Source organism: Alosa sapidissima, chromosome 16 (assembly GCF_018492685.1).
Source record: "Alosa sapidissima isolate fAloSap1 chromosome 16, fAloSap1.pri, whole genome shotgun sequence".
NCBI lineage: Eukaryota > Metazoa > Chordata > Actinopteri > Clupeiformes > Clupeidae > Alosa > Alosa sapidissima.
In genome coordinates this window covers 31,361,122-31,385,054 of record NC_055972.1, presented here as the reverse complement: position 1 = coordinate 31,385,054, position 23,933 = coordinate 31,361,122, and the positions used below count along the sequence as shown (strand labels likewise).

The 23,933-nt window shown below is 37.2% G+C and overlaps 1 protein-coding gene and 1 long non-coding RNA gene across 7 annotated transcripts; both read left to right on the top strand.

Annotated features, from left to right (window-relative positions):
• Positions 1–12,453: 12,453 nt before the first annotated feature.
• On the top strand, positions 12,454–15,076 carry LOC121685027. The gene is made up of 3 exons (XR_006023231.1): positions 12,454–12,566; positions 13,845–13,980; positions 14,533–15,076. It is a non-coding gene; the product is annotated as an uncharacterized LOC121685027 (long non-coding RNA).
• A 1,754-nt stretch (positions 15,077–16,830) lies between these two features.
• LOC121685002 lies at positions 16,831–23,723 on the top strand. 6 transcript variants are annotated; one of them, XM_042065222.1, is made up of 10 exons: positions 16,831–17,068; positions 18,018–18,115; positions 18,221–18,367; positions 18,500–18,618; positions 18,748–19,049; positions 19,159–19,270; positions 19,636–19,859; positions 19,950–20,118; positions 20,316–20,443; positions 20,782–23,723. In XM_042065222.1, the coding sequence occupies exon 10, from the start codon at positions 21,105–21,107 to the stop codon at positions 23,538–23,540; it is 2,436 nt and encodes an 811-aa protein (XP_041921156.1). In that variant the 5' UTR covers positions 16,831–17,068; positions 18,018–18,115; positions 18,221–18,367; positions 18,500–18,618; positions 18,748–19,049; positions 19,159–19,270; positions 19,636–19,859; positions 19,950–20,118; positions 20,316–20,443; positions 20,782–21,104; the 3' UTR covers positions 23,541–23,723. The 6 variants fall into 5 exon arrangements, with proteins under 6 accessions (XP_041921156.1, XP_041921155.1, XP_041921153.1 ...); XM_042065221.1 differs by having other exon boundaries at positions 16,831–17,197; XM_042065219.1 differs by lacking the exon at positions 16,831–17,068 and having other exon boundaries at positions 17,486–18,115; positions 18,748–18,884; positions 18,956–19,049.
• The last annotated feature ends 210 nt before the right edge of the window (positions 23,724–23,933 follow it).

Here is a 23,933-nt window from a genome sequence, read left to right as displayed (position 1 = left end):
TATCAATTCAAATAGCCTACCATTGAAATCATGTTGATCTTTAGTTTGGTTGTAGGCCTACCATTGAAATCCTGTTGATCTGTAGTTAGAATTTCAACTTTGCTTCAATATTGTTGGATTCTCTGGTTGTTGCGTTGTGTTTTAGTTCTAATGTCTGTTGAAGATGGTCAATAAAGCTTGACGGCGGGATCAGGATCGGCGATTAGATTTATTGTAGATGGTACAACAATGAATAACAGAACACAGGCTAAGTCTCAAACAGTAAAACTGTGCAGAGTCTAACAGTTGTGGTTGTTATTAGAAGTGGCTGCTGAGCCTTCCGACAGAAGATGCTCCTCGGGTCGCTTCCTCGATCCGTCTCCGTGTCAAAACCTAAGACAAAGCCTGTTATACTAAAACATACAAACGTCAATCATGCCAATGTGGCAGGTGCCAACCAGTGTACAAAACCCGGCCCTGGCCAGATGGAGATGCTAGCCCCGAATAGGCAGACATGCTGTCTCCCTCGGCCCATGTTATCACTGATGTTCCTCGGATGTTCCTAAACATCGGCCTGTATGACCTTCCTGCTGTTACACAGGCCTAAGGCACAGTTATGTACAATAATATGGACCTCTCCCTGTTGTATACTACACACAGAAGTAACATATGAACACATCAGAATACAGTGAGAATACCCCAGAATTCTACAATATTAATGAAGGGTGCAAAAGTGATGTAGAATCAATGTTGCAGTGCGACATTGATTCAATGATTTTAACGTTGACAAAGTAGCCTAATGTTGATTTAACATAGATTCAATGACTAATTGTTATCTGGGTGCAGAATGAGCAGTCATCAACACCAACTGAAAGCCCCATTTTGCAGGTAGCCTATTGCATTGCATACAATTAGGCTTTCTCTGAACTACATTTTCCAAAGGCCAGCTCATGCTTGTGCCACAACTTCAGAACGGCTTGACTTAGGCTACATGCTTCAGATTTGGTGTGAACATTTGTATAGACTCAGTGATGAAGTCAAATGTCAAGGTCAAACCCACCTTGAGTGTGATATCTCAAGAACACCAGACACACAAGGTTTTTTGGTAAAAGGGTTTGTATGAACTCAAAAGATTAAAGGAATTATGCGGAGTAGAATGTACTTTAGATCAATTTACGGATGATTGGGAGTACATACGTTGAGTTGACATCAAAATCATGTCATTCGGATGTGTTAGCTAAGTCACATGGCTAACATAGTTAGCATATTAGCATTGTTAGCATGCTAATTAACATAGTTAACATAACTACTAAAAATGATTAGCTAGGTTAGCTAAGTCACATGGCTAACATAGTTAGCATGCTAGTTAGCATAGTTAACATAACTGCTAAAATGATTAGCTAGGTTAGCTAAGTCACATGGTTAACATAGTTAGCATGTTTAGCTAAACTGCTAGAAAACGTTAGTTAAGTTAGCTAAGTAGCATGGTTAGTATAGTTAGCATTGCTAGCATAGTTAGCATGTTTATCAAAACTGCTAGAAAATGTTAGCTAAGTAGCATGGTTAACATGTTAGCATTTCTAGCACTGCTATAAAACATTAGCTAAGTAGCATGGTTAGCATAGTAAAAAAACTGCTAGCAAACATCACAGCCATTCCAACTTTCAGTTATCGTCAAATATCTACCTATACACAGCCATTAAACTATTTGAATATCAACATTCATTAAACTTCAAGTCTGTCAACAACGTTTAAACTATTTACCTTCAACTTTTAAACGGTCTACTTTTAAACTATCATTAAACTATCTATTAAACTAGCTGTCTATCAACAACTTTTAAACTATCTACTGTCTATCAACAACGTTTAAACTATCTACATTCAGCTTTTAAACAGTCTACTTTTAAACTATCAACTTTTATTAAGCTATGCAACCACCATGTCTATCCTAGCATCACCTTAGTAACCATCTCTGTATTATCCGTTTTAACTATACATGATATTTTACATCACAACTTTAGCATTTTCATGCACTGGTAATTCCTTGGAATTGCATTTCTAGTTACAGTGCATGGAAATGCACTGTACTGTTCTTCCTAGGCTTCTTCTTATTACAGTGCATGAAAATGCACTGTACTGTTATTCCAAGGCTTTTTACAGTGCATGAAAATGCACTGTACTGTTATTCCAAGGCATTTTATTATTACAGTGCATGAAAATGCACTGTACTGTTCTTCCTAGGCTTCTTCTTATTCTTCTTCTAACGCAGTTAATGCAGCTTCAACCGTTTAACGTAGAAACTTCATTCAAACTGTGTTGCGTAGGTCTTACTTAGGACATGTGGGCTTTGTATTTTTCATCTTTGTAACTTTTATACTTTTTAAACTATTAATTAAAAACTAGTCAAAATTTCCCCATAGACTTAACATGGGCTGATGACATCACAATAGAGCCGTTAAGCAATTAGAATCCTATGGCAGGTGTTCGGGCCACCTGGACCAACTGCCAGTCTCAGGCTTTAAGCATACAAACTGGCCCTATTAAGACTACACATCCTGTTTAACTGCTTCCTCTGCCAAACACTGTTTCAAAATAAAAGTCCTCACTACAATATTTCACTGTTAAACAATTTAATCCTTTAAACTACTGAACTTTTTAACTGTTCAGCCATTGTAACTGTTACTTTTCATCAACTATGACTCCTACCCACTGTAGCTAGTTAGCTAAGTTAGCTAAGTAACATGGTTAACATAGTTAGCATGTTAGCATGCTAGTTAGCATTTTTAGCAAAACTGCTTAAAATGATTAGCTAAGTTAGCTAAGTCACATGGTTAGCATAGTTAGCATGCTAGCATGTTAGCATGCTAATTAACATTTTTAGCAAAACTGCTTAAAATGATTAGCTAAGTTAGCTAAGTCACATGGTTAGCATAGTTAGCATGCTAGCATGCTAGCATGCTAGTTAGCATTTTTAGCAAAACTGCTTAAAATGATTAGCTAAGTTAGCTAAGTCAAATGGTTAGCATAGTTAGCATGTTAGCATGTTAGTTAGCATTTTTAGCAAAACTGCTGAAAACGATTAGCTAAGTTAGCTAAGTAACATGGTTAGCATGCTACCATGCTAGTTAGCATAGTAACTTTGTTAACATTATTATCTTTGTTAACATAGTTAGCATAACTGCTAGCAAACATTAGAGTCATTCCAACTGTCAGTTATCGTCAATTATCTACCTAAATAATTTAACTATTTAAATGATCCACCTATTTAACCGTTCAATCATTTCAACTATATTAAACCTTATCTACCAAGCAAATCATTTAACTATATAAACTATCCACCTATTTAACCGTTCAGTCATTCCAACTATATTAAACCTCATCTACCTAGTTCAGTCATTCCAACTATATTAAACCTCATCTACCTAGCAAATAATTTAACCATTTAAACTATCCACTTATTTAACTGTCCAGTCATTCCAACTATATTAAACTTTGTCTACCTAGCAAATAATTTAACCTTTTAAACTATCCACCTATTTAACTGTTCAGTCATTCCAACTATATTAAACCTCATCTACCTAGTTCAGTCATTTGAACTATATTAAACCTCATCATGTTGGTTGCCAATTAGCACATCATCTGTTTTAACAATATATTTCACACCATATGTTTTGCATTTTCATGCACTGGTAATTCCCTGGAATTGCGTTTTCTAGTTATCTTTGTTAACATAGGTAGCATAACTGCTAGCAAACATTAGAGCCATTCCAAGTGTCAGTTATCGTCAACTATCTACCTAAATAATTTAACCATTTAAAGTATCCACTTATTTAACCGTTCAATCATTCCAACTATATTAAACCTTATCTACCAAGTAAATCATTTACCTATATAAACTATCCACCTATTTAACTGTTCAGTCATTCCAACTATATTAAACCTCATCTACCTAGCAACCAATATAGTTTGTTTTTACTCTGTATGATATTTGACATCATATTTTTTGCATTTTCATGCACTGTATTTCCTTCAGGAAATGCTTTTCTAGTTACAGTGCATGAAAATGCACTGTACTGTTATTCCAAGGCATTTTATTACAGTGCATGAAAATGCACTGTACTGTTCTTCCAAGGCTTTTTCTTCTTCTTATTATTCTTCTTCTTCTAACGCAGTTAATGCAGCTTAAACCATTTAACGTAGAAACTTCATTCAAACTATGTTACGTAGGTCTTACTTAGGACATGTGGGCTTTGTATTTTTCAACTTTGTAACTTTTATACTTTTTAAACTATTAATTAAAAACTAGTCAAAATTTCCCCATAGACTTAACATGGGCTGATGACATCACAATAGAGCCGTTAAGCAATTAGAATCCTATGGCAGGTGTTTGGGCCACCTGGACCAACTGTCAGTCTCAGGCTTTAAGCATTCAAACTGGCCCTATTAAGACTACACATCCTGTTCAACTGCTTCCTCTGCCAAAAACTGTTTCAAAATAAAAGTCCTCACTATAATATTTTACTGTTAAACAATTTAACCCTTTAAACTACTAACTGTTCGGCCATTGTAACTGTTACTTGTCATCAACTATGACTCCTACCCACTGTAGCTAGTTAGCTAAGTTAGCTAAGTCACGTGGTTAGCATAATTAGCATGCTAGCATGTTAGCATGCTAGTTAGCATTTTTAGCAAAACTGCTTAAAATGATTAGCTAAGTTAGCTAAGTAATGTGGTTAGCATAGTTAGCATGTTAGCATGCTAGTTAGCATTTTTAACAAAACTGCTTAAAATGATTAGCTAAGTTAGCTAAGTCACGTGGTTAGCATAATTAGCATGCTAGCATGTTAGCATGCTAGTTAGCATTTTTAGCAAAACTGCTTAAAATGATTAGCTAAGTTAGCTAAGTAATGTGGTTAGCATAGTTAGCATGTTAGCATGCTAGTTAGCATTTTTAACAAAACTGCTTAAAATGATTAGCTAAGTTAGCTAAGTCACATGGTTAGCATAGTTAGCATGCTAGCATGTTAACATGCTAGTTAGCATTTTTAGCAAAACTGCTAAAAATGATTAGCTAAGTTAGCTAAGTCACATGGTTAGCATGGTTAGCATGTTAGCATGCTAGTTAGCATTTTTAGCAAAACTGTTAAAAATGATTAGCTAAGTTAGCTAAGTAACATGGTTAACATAGTTAGCATGCTAGCATGTTAGCATGCTAGTTAGCATTTTTAGCAAAACTGCTAAAAATGATTAGCTAAGTTAGTTAAGTAACGTGGTTAGCATAGTTAGCATGCTAGTGTGTTAGCATGCTAGTTAGCATAGTAATTTGGTTAGCATTATTATCTTTGTTAACATAGTTAGCATAACTGCTAGCAAACATTAGAGCCATTCCAACTGTCAGTTATCGTCAACTATCTACCTAAATAATTTAACCATTTAAACTATCCACCTATTTAACTGTTCAGTCATTCCAACTATATTAAACCTCATCTACTTAGCAACCAATATAGTTTGTTTTTACTCTGTATGATATTTTACATCATATTTTTGCATTTTCATGCACTGTATTTCCTTCAGGAAATGCTTTTCTAGTTATTATTACAGTGCATGAAAATGCACTGTACTGTTCTTCCTAGGCTTCTTATTACAGTGCATGAAAATGCACTGTACTGTTCTTCCTAGGCATTTTCTTCTTCTTCTTCTTCTTCTAACGCAGTTAATGCAGCTTCAACCGTTTAACGTAGAAACTTAATTCAAACTATGTTACGTAGGTCTTACTTAGGACATGTGGGCTATGTATTTTTCATCTTTGTAACTTTTATACTTTTTAAACTATTAATTAAAAACTACTCAAAATTTCCCCATAGACTTAACATGGGCTGATGACATCACAATAGAGCCGTTAAGCAATTAGAATCCTATGGCAGGTGTTCGGGCCACCTGCATCAACTGCCAGTCTCAGGCTTTAAGCATACAAACTGGCCCTATTAAGACTACACATCCTGTTCAACTGCTTCCTCTGCCAAAAACTGTTTCAAAATAAAAGTCCTCACTACAATATTTCACTGTTAAACAATGTAACCCTTTAAACTACTGAACTTTTTAACTGTTCAGCCATTGTAACTGTTACTTGTCATCAACTATGACTCCTACCCACTGTAGCTAGTTAGCTAAGTAACATGGTTAGCATAGTTAGCATGCTAGCATGTTAGCATGCTAGTTAGCATTTTTAGCAAAACTGCTAAAAACGATTAGCTAAGTCAGCTAAGTAACGTGGTTAGCATAGTTAGCATGCTAGTTAGCATTTTTAGCAAAACCGCTAAAAACGATTAGCTAAGTCAGCTAAGTAACGTGGTTAGCATAGTTAGCATGCTAGCGCTAGCATGTTAGCATGCTAGTTAGCATTTTTAGCAAAACTACTAAAACGATTAGCTAAGTAACATGGTTAGCATGCTAGCATGCTAGTTAGCATAGTAACTTTGTTAACATTATTATCTTTGTTAACATAGTTAGCATAACTGCTAGCAAACATTAGAGCCATTCCAACTGTCAGTTATCGTCAACTATCTACCTAAATAATTTAACCATTTAAACTATCCACCTATTTAACTGTTCAGTCATTCCAACTATATTAAACCTCATCTACTTAGCAACCAATATAGTTTGTTTTTACTCTGTATGATATTTTACATCATATTTTTACATTTTCATGCACTGTATTTCCTTCAGGAAATGCTTTTCTAGTTCTTATTACAGTGCATGAAAATGCACTGTACTGTTCTTCCTAGGCATTTTATTACAGTGCATGAAAATGCACTGTACTGTTATTCCAAGGCATTTTATTATTACAGTGCATGAAAATGCACTGTACTGTTCTTCCTAGGCTTCTTATTACAGTGCATGAAAATGCACTGTACCAAAGATCGTTGATTACTAGCAAGATAGAGCAACGTAATTCGTTACTATGGGAGCAAAATGGGACAGTTCCGGTCTGCATAAGTGGGAGTGTCACCTTACGTCACTAAATAAACTTTCTCTCTTAATAAGCAATAAGAACAGATAAACATAATTGTGTTCACAATATCATTGTCTATAATCATGTATGATACCAATGAATCATTCTTTAGGACATTATATAAATAATTTAATTAGTCATGTGTACCAAGCTAGCTAGCTAGCTAACGCTAGCTTAAAACGCCATACAAGTGGATGGGAGTAGCTATGGCAATACAGATATGCGCTAACAAGTGACTAGTAGTTGAAGGACTTCGCTTAAACTTAATATACTGTTCCAAATTCGCTTGAGTATAAACTATCCACTTTAACTAATGTCAGTAATGTTATTCAGCTAGTTGTCATTTCAAAGAAATTACACTTCTCCGTTTAAAATGTTACCTTAGCTAAGAGGCTAGCTAGCATGCTAACAACTGGACAGTAACTGGCAGCAGCATGGTCTGATATTAAGTTATTTTATTACAAATCCGAACACTAAATTAAATTACACTTTTAGGCTTGACATGATCCCAAACACTTACAGATTATGACAAAATGTTCCAAAAAACCCTCAACAAATCCAGAAAGATATAATGACCAATTTATTGGTAAAATTCCACAAGTCTCCATTGACATTAGTGCAGCGAGGGTTTACTCTGGTCTGCATAAAGGGGGATTTTCCCCCCTCCCCCTTGCAATAATCGAACGCGGAAATTGTCGAACGTTTGCGCCTCTCGCTCCGCTTTAACCCTCTCTGACTGTACTGTTCTTCCTAGGCTTCTTCTTCTTATTACAGTGCATGAAAATGCACTGTACTGTTCTTCCTAGGCTTCTTCTTATTACAGTGCATGAAAATGCACTGTACTGTTCTTCCTAGGCTTCTTATTACAGTGCATGAAAATGCACTGTACTGTTATTCCAAGGCATTTTATTATTACAGTGCATGAAAATGCACTGTACTGTTCTTCCTAGGCTTCTTCTTATTACAGTGCATGAAAATGCACTGTACTGTTCTTCCTAGGCTTCTTATTACAGTGCATGAAAATGCACTGTACTGTTCTTCCTAGGCTTCTTCTTATTACAGTGCATGAAAATGCACTGTACTGTTATTCCAAGGCATTTTATTACAGTGCATGAAAATGCACTGTACTGTTCTTCCTAGGCTTCTTATTCTTCTGCTTATTACAGTGCATGAAAATGCACTGTACTGTTCTTCCTAGGCTTCTTATTACAGTGCATGAAAATGCACTGTACTGTTCTTCCTAGGCTTCTTATTCTTCTGCTTATTACAGTGCATGAAAATGCACTGTACTGTTCTTCCTAGGCTTCTTCTTATTACAGTGCATGAAAATGCACTGTACTGTTCTTCCTAGGCTTCTTCTTATTACAGTGCATGAAAATGCACTGTACTGTTCTTCCTAGGCATTTTATTCTTATTATAGTGCATGAAAATGCACTATACTGTTCTTCCAAAATTTCTTATTCTTATTTTTCTTCTTCTAACGCACTTAATGCAGCTTCAACCGTTTAACATAGAAACTTCATTCAAACTATGTTACGTAGGTCTTACTTAGGACATGGGTGCTATGTATTTTTCAGCTTTGTAACTTTTATACTTTTTAAACTATTAATTAAAAACTATCAAAATTTCCCCATTGACTTAACATTGCCCTTTATGACATCACAGCAATTAGAATCCTATGGCAGGTGTTCGGGCCACCTGGACCAACTGCCAGTCTCAGGCTTTAAGCATACAAACTGGCCCTATTAAGACTACACATCCTGTTCAACTGCTTCCTCTGCCAAAAACTGTTTCAAAATAAAAGTCCTCACTATAATATTTCACTGTTAAACAATTTAACCCTTTAAACTACTGAACTTTTTAACTGTTCAGCCATTGTAATTGTTACTTGTCATCAACTATGACTCCTGCCCACTGTAGCTAGTTAGCATGGTTAGCATAGTTAGCATGTTAAAATTGCTAACATTGTTAGCATTTTTATCAAAACTGCTAAAAAGGATTAGCTAAGTTAGCTAAGTAACATGGTTAGCATAGTTAGCATGTTAGCATGCTAGTTAGCATAGTTAGCATAACTACTAAAAATGATTAGCTAAGTTAGCTAAGTAACATGGTTAGCATAGTTAGCATGCTAGCATGTTAGCATGCTAGTTAGCATTTTTAGTAAAACTGCTAAAAATGATTAGCTAAGTTAGCTAAGTCACATGGTTAGCATAGTTAGCATTTTAACATGCTAGTTAGCATAGTTAGCATAACTGCTAAAAATGATTAGCTAAGTTAGCTAAGTAACATGGTTAGCATAGTTAGCATGACTGTTAAAAATGATTAGCTAGGTTAACTAACATAGTTAGCATGCCTACTAAAAATGATTAGCTAAGTTAGCTAAGTCACATGGTAAGCATACTTAACATGTTAGCATGCTAGTTAGCATAGTTAGCATACCTAACAAAAAGTGATTAGCTAGGTTAGCTAAGTCACATGGTTAACATAGTTAACATGTTAGCATTGCTAACATACTAGTTAGCATAACTACTAAAAATGAAAACATTAGCTAAGTTAACTAAGTTAAGTAACTTGGTTAACATGATTATCTTTGATAACGTAGTTAGCATAACTGCTAGCAAACATTAGAGCCATTCCAACTGTCAGTTATCGTCAATTATCTACCTAAATAATTTAACCATTTAAATTATCCACCTATTTAACTGTTCAGTCATTCTAACTATATTAAATTTCATCTACCTCTCGAATAATTTAATGATTTAAACTACCCACCTATTTAACTGTTCAGTCATTCCAACTATTAAACCTCATCTACCTCGCAACCAATACAGCAACCCCCTCAAGTACCCTAGCAACAGCCTAGCAACCACTTCCACAGTTACAACCTAGCAACCAATAAAGCAACCAATGAGTTTAACCTAGCAACCAGCATAGCAACCACCACAACGAACCTAGCAACAGCCTAGCAACCACCTCAAATACCATAGCAACAGCCTAGCAACCATGTCAAATACCCTAGCAACAGCCTCGGAACCACTTCCACCGTTACAACCTAGCAACCAATTAAGCAACCAATGAGTTTAACCTAGCAACCAGCATAGCAACCACCACAACTAACCTAGCAACAGCCTAGCAACCATTTAAAGAACCCTAGCAACAGCCTAGCAACCATGTCAAATACCCAAGCAACAGCCTAGCAACCACTTCCACAGTTACAACCTAGCAACCAATACAGCAACCAATGAGTTTAACCTAGCAACCAGCATAGCAACCACCACAACTAACCTAGCAACAGCCTAGCAACCACCTCAAGTACCATAGCAACAGACTAGCAACCATGTCAAATACCCTAGCAACAGCCTAGCAACCACTTCCACAGTTACAAACTAGCAACCAATATAACCTAGCAACCACCTAAAGTACCCAAGCAAAAGCCTAGCAACCATTCTCAAAATGACAACCTAGCAACCAACATAACAACCAACATGATTAAGCCTGTCTGAAGTAGCATCAACTTTAACATGAGGCTGAAGCTATTCTACTAACCCGAGTTAGCCGCATCTGCTTCTTGTTCACTTAAACCTGACTTAAATCAGCTGGAATATCTGCTCGTGCATGAGTTCAACAGTAGAACTGTATAGGTGATTTAGGAAGACCTGATTTACTGTTGTAAAATTAAGGTAAAATTAAAAGAATGAAACTTCAATTTACACACCATCTGCAGCATTTTAAGTGAAATAGGAAAGGAAAAAATAAATTGTAGCACTGGTGAAATTGGAGAAGATAGTCGTTTGAAATGCTGAAACATAATTTGATCTTTTACTATTTTATTTTTGTCTTCTGCTTGTTGGAACATAGTATCAATAGGCGCATTCAAGATGAACTCTGACTGAGTCCATCTGACTGACAAGATCTGCCGGTTCAAATTGAAGGAGCATAAGACCACAGCAGAAGAAGTTGAACACATCTTTCAGTACGATTTGTGTCAGAAATCACAGTATGTGACATCATGACGGTTGTGTCGAGACTCTAATCTACCCCTACAACTCTTAAACAACACTTTCATAAGTATATGTTCACTTCCAAACTGTCTGCTGGAGTGTTTGCATCAAGTGTAATATTTTGCTCTGCTTCAACTCTCTCTGGTCGCATTCATTACATGCATTTATTACATCAAGACTGACTATACATGGATTTCTATGCAACGTCACGAAAACATGCGTGCGCAACCAAGAGGCAGAAAGTACCATAGAACAGCATAGAGCAATGCAAAAGAGCAAAAGAATAAAATGAGGTTTTGTGCTGAAAACTGCACCAATTCGATATCACGATGGTTAGAGAATGTTAAATATGTTCAATAACGGAATGCATGTCTTCGCCAAAAATGACAAAATACGATGTTATATTAATAATGCAAATGAACGGCAAACTTTGAAATATAGTCTGAAATGAGATGTTATTATCATTGAGACAACAGGGGTATACAAAAATATCCGATTGTAGTTTACAGCAGCTGACTATTTAGGTTAAGTTTATAACGTTGTGGACGGCCACCAAGCGTCTTCTGCCCCAAGGCTGTGCGGCCACCTAGTTTTGTTGGTAAACGGGAAACCCGTGTATTGTACCTCACTTTATTTTGGTTTGCTCAACTCTAGATCTAGAATGCTGCTGCTAGATTACTCACTGGAACTAAGAAGTGTGATTACACTTTTTCCTTAGCCTTTAATATTCTCTGATAATGTTCCTCGTTTATTTTCACTGCCCAGCCTTCAATTTGATTTGATTAATACACTAGGCCTATATAATTTTCTTTTTGTCTATTTAAACCACCATCATTTTGATTGCTGACAATTGTTTTATTTTGTTTTACTTTTTTTAATCCCATTATTATTGATATTATTATTGTTGTTTATTATTTTGTTTATTTTTACTATTTTGTTTATTTTTAAGCACTTTGGATCAACTCTGTTGTGCATTAAGTCAGTGTTTCTCAAAGTGTGGTCCGGGGACCACTGGTGGTCCGCAAGCTATCCCAAGTGGTCCGCAAGCAGATGTGGTAAAATATAATATAGATGAGTTGTTTGCCATATTGAACCAACTTGTATGTAAATCCAAACAGTTCTGCAACACTGTCTATGTAAGCTACGCCAGTTTAAATCATATGAATCCTCTGACACAATAAGCAAGGTTCAAAGACAATAAACAAGGTGGTTCAGCGAGTAGGCCTATTGTGTAATATACTGCTGAAGTAGGTCTACTGGTTTTTATTTTAGCTAGGTGGTCCGTGAGTTTTTTTTTTTTATTGGTTAAGTGGTCCTTGGTCTGAAAAAGTTTGAGAAACACTGCATTAAGTGACCTGACTTGACCACACCTCTCCATGCTCTTCAGTCAATGACGTCGCTTAGTCTCGCGCTTGACACCTTTACTTTGACTCGGAATCAATCCCTCGTCTACTCCACTAGCTTCACTCTCGTTCTACCTGAGCTGGCTGAGTGGTCTTGTCGCCTCTGTCAAGTTTGGAGCTTTTCAAAAACTTCGCCCTGAAGTTACTGGGACTTTTCACATTACCACAAAAGTAAGTTTTATTTTCTTAACGTTAACACTAGATGTATTTTGGTAAGGTTAACAGCGTTCTTTGTATCGATAGCTATCTTAAATGAGCCTGGTACCTAAGCGGCTAGCTAACGTTAACGTTAACTTTAACTTTCGAGCTAGCACTACTGGTTAACGCTAACGACCACGTAAATTACTCTAATCATATCACTTTTATTCGACTTATGTTGTCAAAACCAATGTTTACGAATTGTTTCCGACAATTCGTAGGGTAGTACCATAACGTTAGCTGACTCAAAGTCTGTCATTTGGAAATTATTGAAACGTAGGACTTCTAACGTTATAAGTTACATTGCTCGCTATCTGAGGTAAAGTTTGGCTGCTAACGTGGCTAACTAACGTTGTGCCTAGCTATCATTTACTTTAAATAGACATGTACTTTGTGACATTCATTATCACATAAACAACGTAGTTAGAATAGCCTACATTGCTCGCTAACGTTACGTTGTCTTGGAATGAAGTTAGCAAGTTAGAAGTTGACAGCTAACGTGGCCAACTAACAGGTCTAGCCATTATCTAGCCTACTTTAACTAGACATGTACTTTGTGACATTCATTATCACTTTTATTCGACGTATGTGTTGTGAAAAACAACTTATATTAACTATGCCCCACAGTTGGTCAGGTAGTAGTATAGTTGACTCGTGAAGACTGACATTTGGAAACTATCAATAGTTTATGCTAAAACACTGCAGCAACACCGAAAGGTCAGGGCCACAACGCAAAACCGCAAACGAAATTAAGGCCTTTACCGCCTCTCCATAGAAAAACAATTGGCCAACGCGGAAGCGTTTGACAGTATGCCTTGAACTAGGACGTTAACGTTGCATGACCTAAGGCCTGCTAGATGTTGCCAACATGCCTGTAATATGAACCTCCATAGGCATATGGGTAATGAACAACAGGGTGATATAACACAAAAATCTACCCTGAATCCAATGCTATCACATATTTTCTAACTTTATGGTGGTGGAAAAATAATAGACTTATCTAGAATATCTCAGCCTATCAACATACTGGCCCAATTCTTTTCTGATTATAATGTTACAGCAAACAAACATATTTCTAAGTGTGCCCCTAATATTTGTGTCGAGTACATGTCATGTTATTTAACCTAAAGGTACTACTTGGTCACACAGATAAGAGGTTGTGCCGCATTTTGTTAATTTAACATAATTGTGTTGCATTGTAATGTTATAGCAGTGGTCACGGTGTCACACAATTTTCTTTATTCACAACAGAAAGCAATTGTCTTTTTAAAGACTTCCTCCATCTCCACCTTCCCTTGTGCTACGGCAGTCTTTGCCAAAGAAATACTGCATCTCAAGATTCCCATCTCCCATCCTGTCTTCCCTTGCTGTGCTGCAGACTTTTCAGGTATGTCATTTTAATTATTTTTACTGATAGACCAGCTATGCTGCTTGCTTACACTTTTTTGGTTACACAAACATGTAAATTGTGTTTTTATTGACGTTGAAGAAAAATAGCTACTTCACTGATTTGGTGTAGACCTACTGTAAGTTATGGAGGCAATGTGACTGACAGAACTAGCAAGCTAGTTAAACTAGTTGACTTGCAGGTTGCTTGTCTTGATGGCAGAATACCTACCATATCGGCATTGACAACTACAAATGTGTCCAAACTTTTTCTTTTTATTAAAAGTAACCATCATATCACATAACCATAACAATCAACCATCACATAATCTAATGTTCAGCTGCCTACAAAATCTGCTCCTGCTCTGCATAATATACTGCTGTGCTGAATTTTGTATTAGTTTTCTTTGCTCACTTCACTTAATTCATCTTACATCACTAAAACCGACCTGTTGCTGAAATTGATAGAACCGAGAAAGCAACAATGTTGCCGTGTGTGTTGCTGCTTATTTTTGGAAGTGTGTAACTTTTTCCTTCTTTGTTTGCCTTTTAGGCTTGTTCCAGACCAGCCCTGTCCGAGTGGTGTCTGCGTGTCACTTGTGACGCTGCCTGTCATCGTCTGCACACCCTGCACTACACTGCACTGCACTCATATACAACAGAACCCACTAACGCCTACCTGCAAACATATCTACGACAAGAACCAAACACTTGCTGAGAACATATCTGACTGCACATACTGTACTCTGAACCCTTTTGATTGAAACCGCCTTTGAGATTGAAACCGCCTTTGAGATTGAAACCGCCTTTGAAACTGAATCCTTTTCTGAATACTACTCTGCATCATATTGAGACTCTGAATATCACTCTGAACCAGCAAACCCACTCTAAACATACCTGCAGACATATTTCTGACAAGAATTGACCACTTTCTGATCACGCATACCTTGCTACTATATATTTCAATAATACCTGTCAAAGTTGTCTTTGCTGTTATACCTACTTTTAGACCTGGGCTGTGCTGCAAGACTGAATCTGAGCTGTGTGAGGACTTCGAGATTCCATCCTAGTTCTGCATAAAACTGATCATCTCAAGAGCTTCCTCTCATTCTTCATCAGTGTCATCAAGTGTTACCTCTACGTAGCCATTCCAGTGCCATATTCAGAATTGCCACTGATAAACAAAATACGCATTAAGATAAAATTGAGGATAATTTCAGAATTTAATTAATAATTAAATTAAAGTAAATATTGTGTGTGAAGGTGAAATTTGTCATTTTGTACTTTTGACAGCCAGCTTGTTATTTATTGGGTGTCAAACATATTCTAATAATTTTGTTTTAATTCTTTGCTTAGCAACATTTCATTTTTGGGCCCACTATTTATTGTAATAAACCACTGAAATAAATACTAGTGTTTGGATATTGAGTTAATTAACATTCAATCTCATCTAACTGTTTTTGTATACTCAGATTAAGTTGATTAAGTAACCTGTGAGTAGAACAGTAAGTGCTATTGTATAATCTGATAAACAATAATTTGTACAACCCATATTAGACTTAACTAAACTTGACCAGTAGACTATATTAAGCAAAGATTGTAGCATTTTGAAACATGCCAAGGAAAGGCCGTCGCTCAGAGGCTCAAAAGAGACGTTGGCGTAAGTTGGACCTCTCTGAAGTTGAACCACATCAGTCTTCATTAGACCAGAGTGACTTGAATGAGAGAGAACATGTAAATGAGGTAACTAGTGTTTTCCGCATGAACATGGAGCAGAGAGCCATCACATGTGTTCAAGCAACTCATAGCCAACGTGATGTAAGGTATGGGAATAACAGTAACAAGCAGTGCACCTGCAATTCCCTGGTATTTCTGGCAACTCTCCATTACAGAACTGAGCTCAACAGTGATGATCTTGACTACGTTTTGCAAAAAGGTAACTTGATGTACAGTGAAGCACTGGTAAGGTTGAGCGCGAGAGGCAAGGAAGCACCCGACCACTTGGCTCTTGATGAATTACCTGATAGTGTTGAGATCTATGGACAGATGTATCATATTGAAAAGTGCCCGTCACGGTTTGGTTATCTAAGGCAAGATGGACCTGATGGTGTGGACTTCCTACAGCTCTCTGAAAGACTGCATTGTTTGTCAAATGATGTAAAGTTTGCACTGCTAACTGTAGGTAGCTCAACAATAGCTTTGTTTAGAGATGATGATAAATATGGAGTTTTTGATCCACATTCAAGAACACCTCATGGATTTCCAGCAAACAATGGCACTGCTGTGATGTTGACCTTTGTCAGCTTGAGTGACGTGATTGATCATCTGCTTGCATTCTGGACATTACTTGAATCATCTGATGCATGGATTTATGAGTTAATGCCAGTGTTATTTACATCTGAGTGTAATAATGAACAAGGAAGCCACACTGACAATGTGCAACCTGCTCAGACTGCAGAGTTCCCAGCAGCCATTTCTGAGAATTCACTTAGGCCTACTACCAAACATAGTAAGGATCGCAGGCGCAGAAAAGCTGCCAAAGCACAAAAGGATATATCCTGCAGTGAGAACAACAGAATCAGACAGCGAAAATATTATGAACAGAATAGAATGAAAAAAATTGAATATGAAAAAAAGAGGTATGCACACTGTATTCAAGACAATAAGAAATCGTACCTCAGAGACCGTTACATGAATGAGAGTTTTAGATTGAGGAAACAGGCTTACATGAAGAAACATTATGCAAATGATCCAACCTATTGTTCAAGAAAGAAGTTGACCATAAAACATCACTATGCAAATGATCCGACCTATCGTTCAAGACAGAAGTTGACCATGAAACATCACACAGGAAAAATGACTGAGCATTTTTTCCAGAGTTAAGACCATTTTCCTCAAAGAGAGTACATTTGGCTCTATAATGAGTTTGGAGAGTAACATTTTGAGTAAGAGAAAGAGCAAAGTCACAGAGTAACTGATCAATAGGCGGGGCTTGTCAAAGAAGTTAAGTTTCGTTTGTCCGCCATACTGTTCATCATCACTGCAGTTGAAGTGGATTTGGAAAAGACGATTTTGCAAGACGTTATAAAGTAAGTAGTCTTCCAATCTCTCAGTTTTCACTTTCATATTATGTGTTTGGTGTTTATACAAATTCGCATAGACTTTCCTTGTTGCCCCAGTGATTCTCGTTTTAACATAGACACAAGTCTACCATTAAGGTAACTGTGGTTTACATTTTGTGCTGAACAGGAATAACTTAAGTGTTAACGTAGAAAATTCATCATATAGAAATGTCATCAAAAAGAAATTCCTCATACTCGTTCATTCATAGATACTTTGTGAGGCTTTAATTGCTTTAAGACTAGCTAACTAAGCAATATGGCTGTTTTAGTTATAGCAAACGTAGCTTAGCATTGGGTGATGTTCCTGCTAGCAGCTAAGTTAACGTTACATATTTCTTCCGGAATGATCTGCTCGTCAGTGTGGCAGGTGTAGTGGATAAGATAACTATATTTAGTCTCTCTAGAGAAAGGTGTAGGATTGTTGAACGGCACATGAACGTCAAATAACCGTGGTCAAGAGCTAGGTAACGTTAGCTCCCATATTTGCCATGTTTTGGACACCACATGTAAGTGACTCTAAATAGAGTGAAGTGGTGCGCTACCGTAACCAACTGTGATGTAGTTGATGAGGAAAGGCCATAGTACATAGGCCCATAATCACATTAATGTTCAAAATATACTTTTTTACTTATAATAATATTGGTTGGCTTTATGTTGCAAGGACGCCAATTGACAGCAGAAGGCATGAGCTTTTTTCAGGCATGCTAACGTGCTTTGTACTGGGCACCGCATGTACTTGACTCTGAATAGAGTGAAGTTAACGTGGCGCTATTCCCTTAACCCACTCCGATGTTCTGGATGACCATCCAGAAGAGAGCACCATATTTTAAGAAAGCCACAATTAAAAGTTACTTTTTGCATTAATGACTGCAGCATTTTGTCTAAGAGTGTTGATCCTTTTATTTCCCCCCCCCAGGATGGAAAACCGCAATGTTGTTAAAGTGAAGTTCAAAGACCACAAGAAATATGTTTTTTCTCCAACAACATTTACATTTGAAGCATTTTTGGAATGTGGTGAGAACTTAATATTTGTAATAATCACATTCATATTTACAAAATATATGGACACAAAATATGGCTGTGGTTATGTCATGTTTCAAACGATTTGTCTGCCTTAAGTTGCCAGGAAATTTGACCTTCCTACAATGGATTTTAAAGTCTTTGATGACTCAAAGACAGAGGTTGATCAGGAAGCATTTGAATATTTGATGATGCAGCCAGATGTTGGTGTCCTGGAAATTGTTATGTCAGAGACAACTTTTGAAGGTAAATGTGCCTTTTTGTGTTCCTTTTTCATTTTATACTTACCATTGTTATCTGTCTATTGATAGTCGTTTGGTAGCATGCTGCTAACATGGTATTTAAATGTAAGACCATTGACTTGATTCTGTATCACAGATTCTTTTAGTTCAGACTCCCTTGCTGGTGCTGAGACAACTTCTGGGTCTGATGACACTGTGATATTGACCAGAAGTCCAAGTGAAGAAAAACGAATGGAGGAACGTTGTCATGCCCAAGTAAAGTTCATCAGTCTTGCTTTTGAATTGCATCTACAGGTCCTTACAATAGCGAAGACATTTGGGTTTTGTAATTCATTGTCATTTGTCAATCTCTTGCATCTTCTTAATATTGGACATTATGCCTAGATGGTCGAAAACATCTTAAAAGGAAGCCCAGGAGGTGACAAGATCATGAATGAATATGCTCGAACGAAGTGTTTGTCAGATAGCAGAAGACGTGACATGGTGAAGATCTTGGTTGCTCATATGACAAATGAACATGGGTAAGTAGGTAGTACAGTGATTTGTAAACCGATGGTTATGATGCTCTGGGTTCTAGTGTGTGTGTGTGTAGAACAAGCCCACCTCGGCGTTTGAAGGAAGACTACGCAAAGGGGATCGTCTCCCTCTTCCCCTATTTGGCCGACCCCAGGAGCAAGCTTGGTTATGTAATTGTCATCTTTTTTCATTTTTTCCCCCCTTGACTCTATAAAGCTTAACCAATATGGCATTTGCAGTGTGTAACTACCCTTTGTCCATTTGTTATGGTAATCATAGGAGCATTATTACAATGCAGAAGATGGAAGTGGCTATTTGGCATGGAGAATTAAAACGCTGCAGAAAGAAGCATCAGATGGATGACTTAAGCGCCCACGACAATCACAAACAGGTGCCTTATTTGATGTTGCTTATTGCTTTTATTAACTTGTGTTCCGGCCTTGTTTTAAACATTTTGTTGTGGTTTCAAAAGAACGCTTAGCTTGTTGTATATTATATTCTTGTTACACTCATTTAGAGGAAGATTAATCCATGTGAGACTAGTCAAAATTCTATCAAGTCATATTGTGATTGTGGTGTATTGTTTTATGATTTTTCTATTCGGTTAATATATTTCATAGAGCAAAGCAAGGTTTAAATGACTGCATACACATGATTTTCATGTTTTATCCAACCCACTTGTAGTTTTGTGAGTACACTGTTCTCTGGAAAGAACAGTACCAAAGCACTGTTGCTTCATATTTTTTGTGATTTCAGGCGGGCCAACCGTGGACAGAGATCCTTACAAAGAAGATAACTGGTTGAGTGATGAACGCCAGTGTCAGGAAGCAATAGCTCTGATGAAGCACACAGCTGATGAATCCGTGGTGAAGGAAAAGATGAGGTTTACCCTGGTCTATCGTCAGAAGATTTTGCATGATCCTGACAAGTCATCTGATATTCTAACCATGTTCCCACGATTCATGGACATACCTGGCCTGGTGAGTCTTACAGTAGACATACAAATTTTAAATTCAGTGCTGTATCTTTGCAGTAATCCATAACTTGTTTCTATTCTGTCTTTTTTGTAGATTGAGCAGGATTTTACACTACTTTTTGGTGACTCAACTTCTGCAAAGCTGTTGGAGAAATGGTCCACCAACATAAAACCAAAGGTCATTGCACAGAGTCGTGGCCTGACACAGACTGGGGAGCTCCAAGACCTCGTCCAGAATGCTGTAGCTACTGAAATTGAAGAAGGTAACTATAATGGCTATGCCGAAAGACATTTCACATAAAAGTCATTACCGGAATTGTAGACAAATGAGGAACCTAAATCAATGTGTTAGTGGTGAGTGGCTAAAGTTTGTTTGAAAATGCTATTCCTTAACCGTAAATGTAGGCAAAGGAGATTACTGGGGTCTTAGACCAGTTCATTTTGTTTTCTATTTCTCCAGGTTGGGACAGTGACATGTCTTCCATTCTCTTGCTGGTCCACCTTCTACCACCTTCGAGTCAAGGGCGCAAAAGACCAGGGAAGATTTCGGCTCGACAAGCCTGTGATTGCCTAGTGAAATTCATCAAGGTGAAGCTATAGCACAGACTAAACACTTACGTTTAATGATGCTTAAGTCCTTTTGAAGTTTTTGAACATTGTACTCTTCATTTCCTTGCTTCCTGGAAAAAAAAGATTTCCTTCCTGTAACAAAGATTTGATTTGTATTCCAACGTGTAATGCTTTCATGTCATTGGAAATGTTTGTAATAGTTTCCAGGTCATTTACCTCATTTAAAGCACGGCTATTTTGTCACACAAAACTGGTAAGTTAGTTCGTGGTAGAAATCCTCACTCCTTATTCAGGTTGCCTGCTGACATTAGGTCACATTTGGGTTGACTGTTTTTTTTTTTCCTTTTCTTTCACAGACTGGTGTCAGCATACAGGGACATTTGGAGGGCATCACACAGAGTGTCCAGCCATATCTACTTGCAGCCGGACCGAAGAAAAGTAGGATCCAGTCTTACTTCATTGTTGTTGACAAACAGGCCTTGCCATGCAAGTCTTCTAATTCACTGGCTGCAGTCGATGAGCTTTTTAAGGCTCATTATGTTTTTGGTACCACCTATTGTCAGGAGCTCACTAATGTGTTCACTTTTTTGCAAACAACCCTCTATGACATAGATGTTGAAATGACCAAAGTCAATCCTAGGGTGGCTGAGCTAAGAGCAAGAATGCTCCATTAAGCAATATGATTTGTTTCATTTGTCAAAAGAGGCATGCTAATGCCAATGGACTTATAAAACACTTTAAACTTGTTCATGGACTTTGTTCGGGTAAAGGCCTCAAGTTAAAATGTGCCCATAGAGGCTGTTCTCATGTGTACCACAGTTTTTCAGGTTTAAGAAAGCATCTTAGTAAATGTTATGCAAATGACAACTTTTGTGCTGATGATGGGGAATGTTCCACCTCCACAAACTCCATTTCGTTAGGGGAGGCAGACATGCCAGAGTTGCCAGATCAGAGTGTACCTTCCGAGTCTGTACTACTAGAAAGACACATAGTCAACAGTTGTGCTAAGCTGGTGGCAGAACTTAAACTTGTTGGCAATTCAGAGAAAACTATTAATTTTGTTGTTAGTACTGTACAAGAAGTGATTAGAGACCTTGATCATCTAAAGCATGAAAATTTGAAAAGTAGTCTTGTCTTAGAGGAGCCCATAAAAAGCGTTGTTGAGTCTCAAATTGATCAGTGTTTTGAGAATACATTTTATCCTTTTCTTCCATTAAACACTGAGAGTAAGAGAACCATTTACTTTTCTGAGAAATGGGGGAAGATTGATCCAGTTGAATATGTTCTAGGTACACGTTTTGCAACACGTTTTAACAGAACAACTGGAACTTTTGGCCAATCTATTGTCAAAGATAAATTTGTATATATACCAATTCTTGAGACACTTAAGTCTATTTACCAGCACCCTAATATGAAAGATATGATAACCAGAGACCCTAAACAAAGAGAGAACTTCCTGTATGACATACAGGATGGAGAGTTCTTCAAGAATCATGAACTCTTCTCCAAACAAGAGCACACTGTACAGATACAGCTTTTTTTTGATGAGTTTGAATGTGCTAACCCCATTGGATCAAAACGAGGTATCCATAAAGTTGGAGCCATCTATTTTACCCTCAGAAATGTGTCTCCCAAGTACAATTCAAGTTTACAGAATATCCATTTGGTGTCTTTATTTCATGCACAAGATATCAAAACATACGGGTTTGGTAAAATACTAGCACCCCTTGTCCAGGATATCTCAACACTTGAAACAAGTGGAATTCAGCTTTCTCTATTTGATCACACAGTCTATGGAAGCATTATACAAGTGACTGGTGACAACCTTGGTCTTCATTCTTTATTCGGTTTTGTGGAATCATTTAGTGCTAGGTACTGTTGCCGCTTTTGCTTACTAGAGAAGGAGGACTTTCAGACAGTGTTCAGTGAAGATAGTCCAAAGATATCTGTTCGAACTAAACAGCTTCATGCTGAGCACTGCCAGGAAATGCAGATCAACCCCAGTTTACCTTATGTGATGGGAGTTAAAAAGTCTTGCCCTTTGAATTTGTTGCAATATTTTCACACCAGTACCAACTTTTCAGTTGATATAATGCACGACATACTGGAGGGCGTTGCACAGTACGAGATGAAATTACTTTTTCAGCATCTAATTGAAAATTACACCACATCAGCAGAAGTACACAGGAGAATTCAGAGTTTCAACTATGGTTTCATGGAGCAAAACAACAAACCACCTGGCCTAAAAATGGTAGACAGCTCCAATGACTTGGGCTTAAATGCCATTCAGAGCTGGTGTTTGTTGCGTCATCTGCCAATTATGTTTGGAGATCTTGTGCATCCTAATGATCAGCACTGGTACTTATTCATTTTATTGCTTCAGATTGTCAGCATAGTGTTTTCCTCGGTTGTATCCCTTGGCATGACCTTTTATCTGAAGCATCTGATTTCAGAGCACCATGGTTTGTTCAAGCATTTGTTTCCCAATAAGAGATTATTGCCAAAGCATCATTTTATGGTGCATTATCCACAATGTAGTCGGAAAATTGGACCTCTGTTACATACATGGTGCATGCGCTATGAGGCCAAACATAATATTTTTAAGAAGCAGCTGAAAAGCTTTAAGAACATAACTAAAACTTTAGCAAAAAAACACCAGTGCCAGATGGCTTATTTGTGGCAGTCGTTGGATCCAAATGAGTTGAAAATGGGTCCTGGCAAAATGGTCTCCTTGAATGAAATGGAGGTTGGTGTCGAGGTGGCTGAAAAGTTTGAAGTGCCTGTTAGGACTAAGGTTTTAAAAGTTAAATGGGCTAAACGCAATGGAGCTGTGTTCAGGCCTGGGTTGGCTGTGTGTGTGAGGACTGATAATGAGATGCCAGTGTTCCATGTAATTCAGAATGTTGTTATTAAAGATGAGCAAGTTCTTTTGGTAACAGTTGCTCTGAAAACACATTGTTTAGATGAACATACCCATGCTTTCAAGGTCTCGCATACTACTGAGGCACCATTTGTCTTGGATGTTCAGACTCTTTTGTACCACAAGATTTTTGATATACTGACGTCCTATGATTGTAATTCTGATTTGTTTATTGTGCCTTATTGTTTCATGTAATTGCTCTGCTCCTCTGTTCTTTGTCCTTCACTACTTTTCAAAGATATTGTACTGTGGAGTTTTATAATGTATATAATGTGCTTTTTATATTTTTATACTATTTTCTTTTTCTCCAAGTCATAAATGATTGAATTGTAAAAAGAAAACAAATGCCTGAGAAATAAACTGAGACATGGGCATACAGTTTGTTGATTTTTATTTAGTAAAGTCTGTTAGCTATTATTCATTATTTTTTCAGATTGTAAAATTCTGAAAAATCACTCTGGTTAGAGTTAGTTTTGACTCTTAATTGATCATAAAACATCTCTAAAGGTGAGGAAAATTTGGCAGAGTAAATTTACGGTTTCTCACAATATTGTTGATTACAGCTCTGAACTGAGTAAAATGGCACAA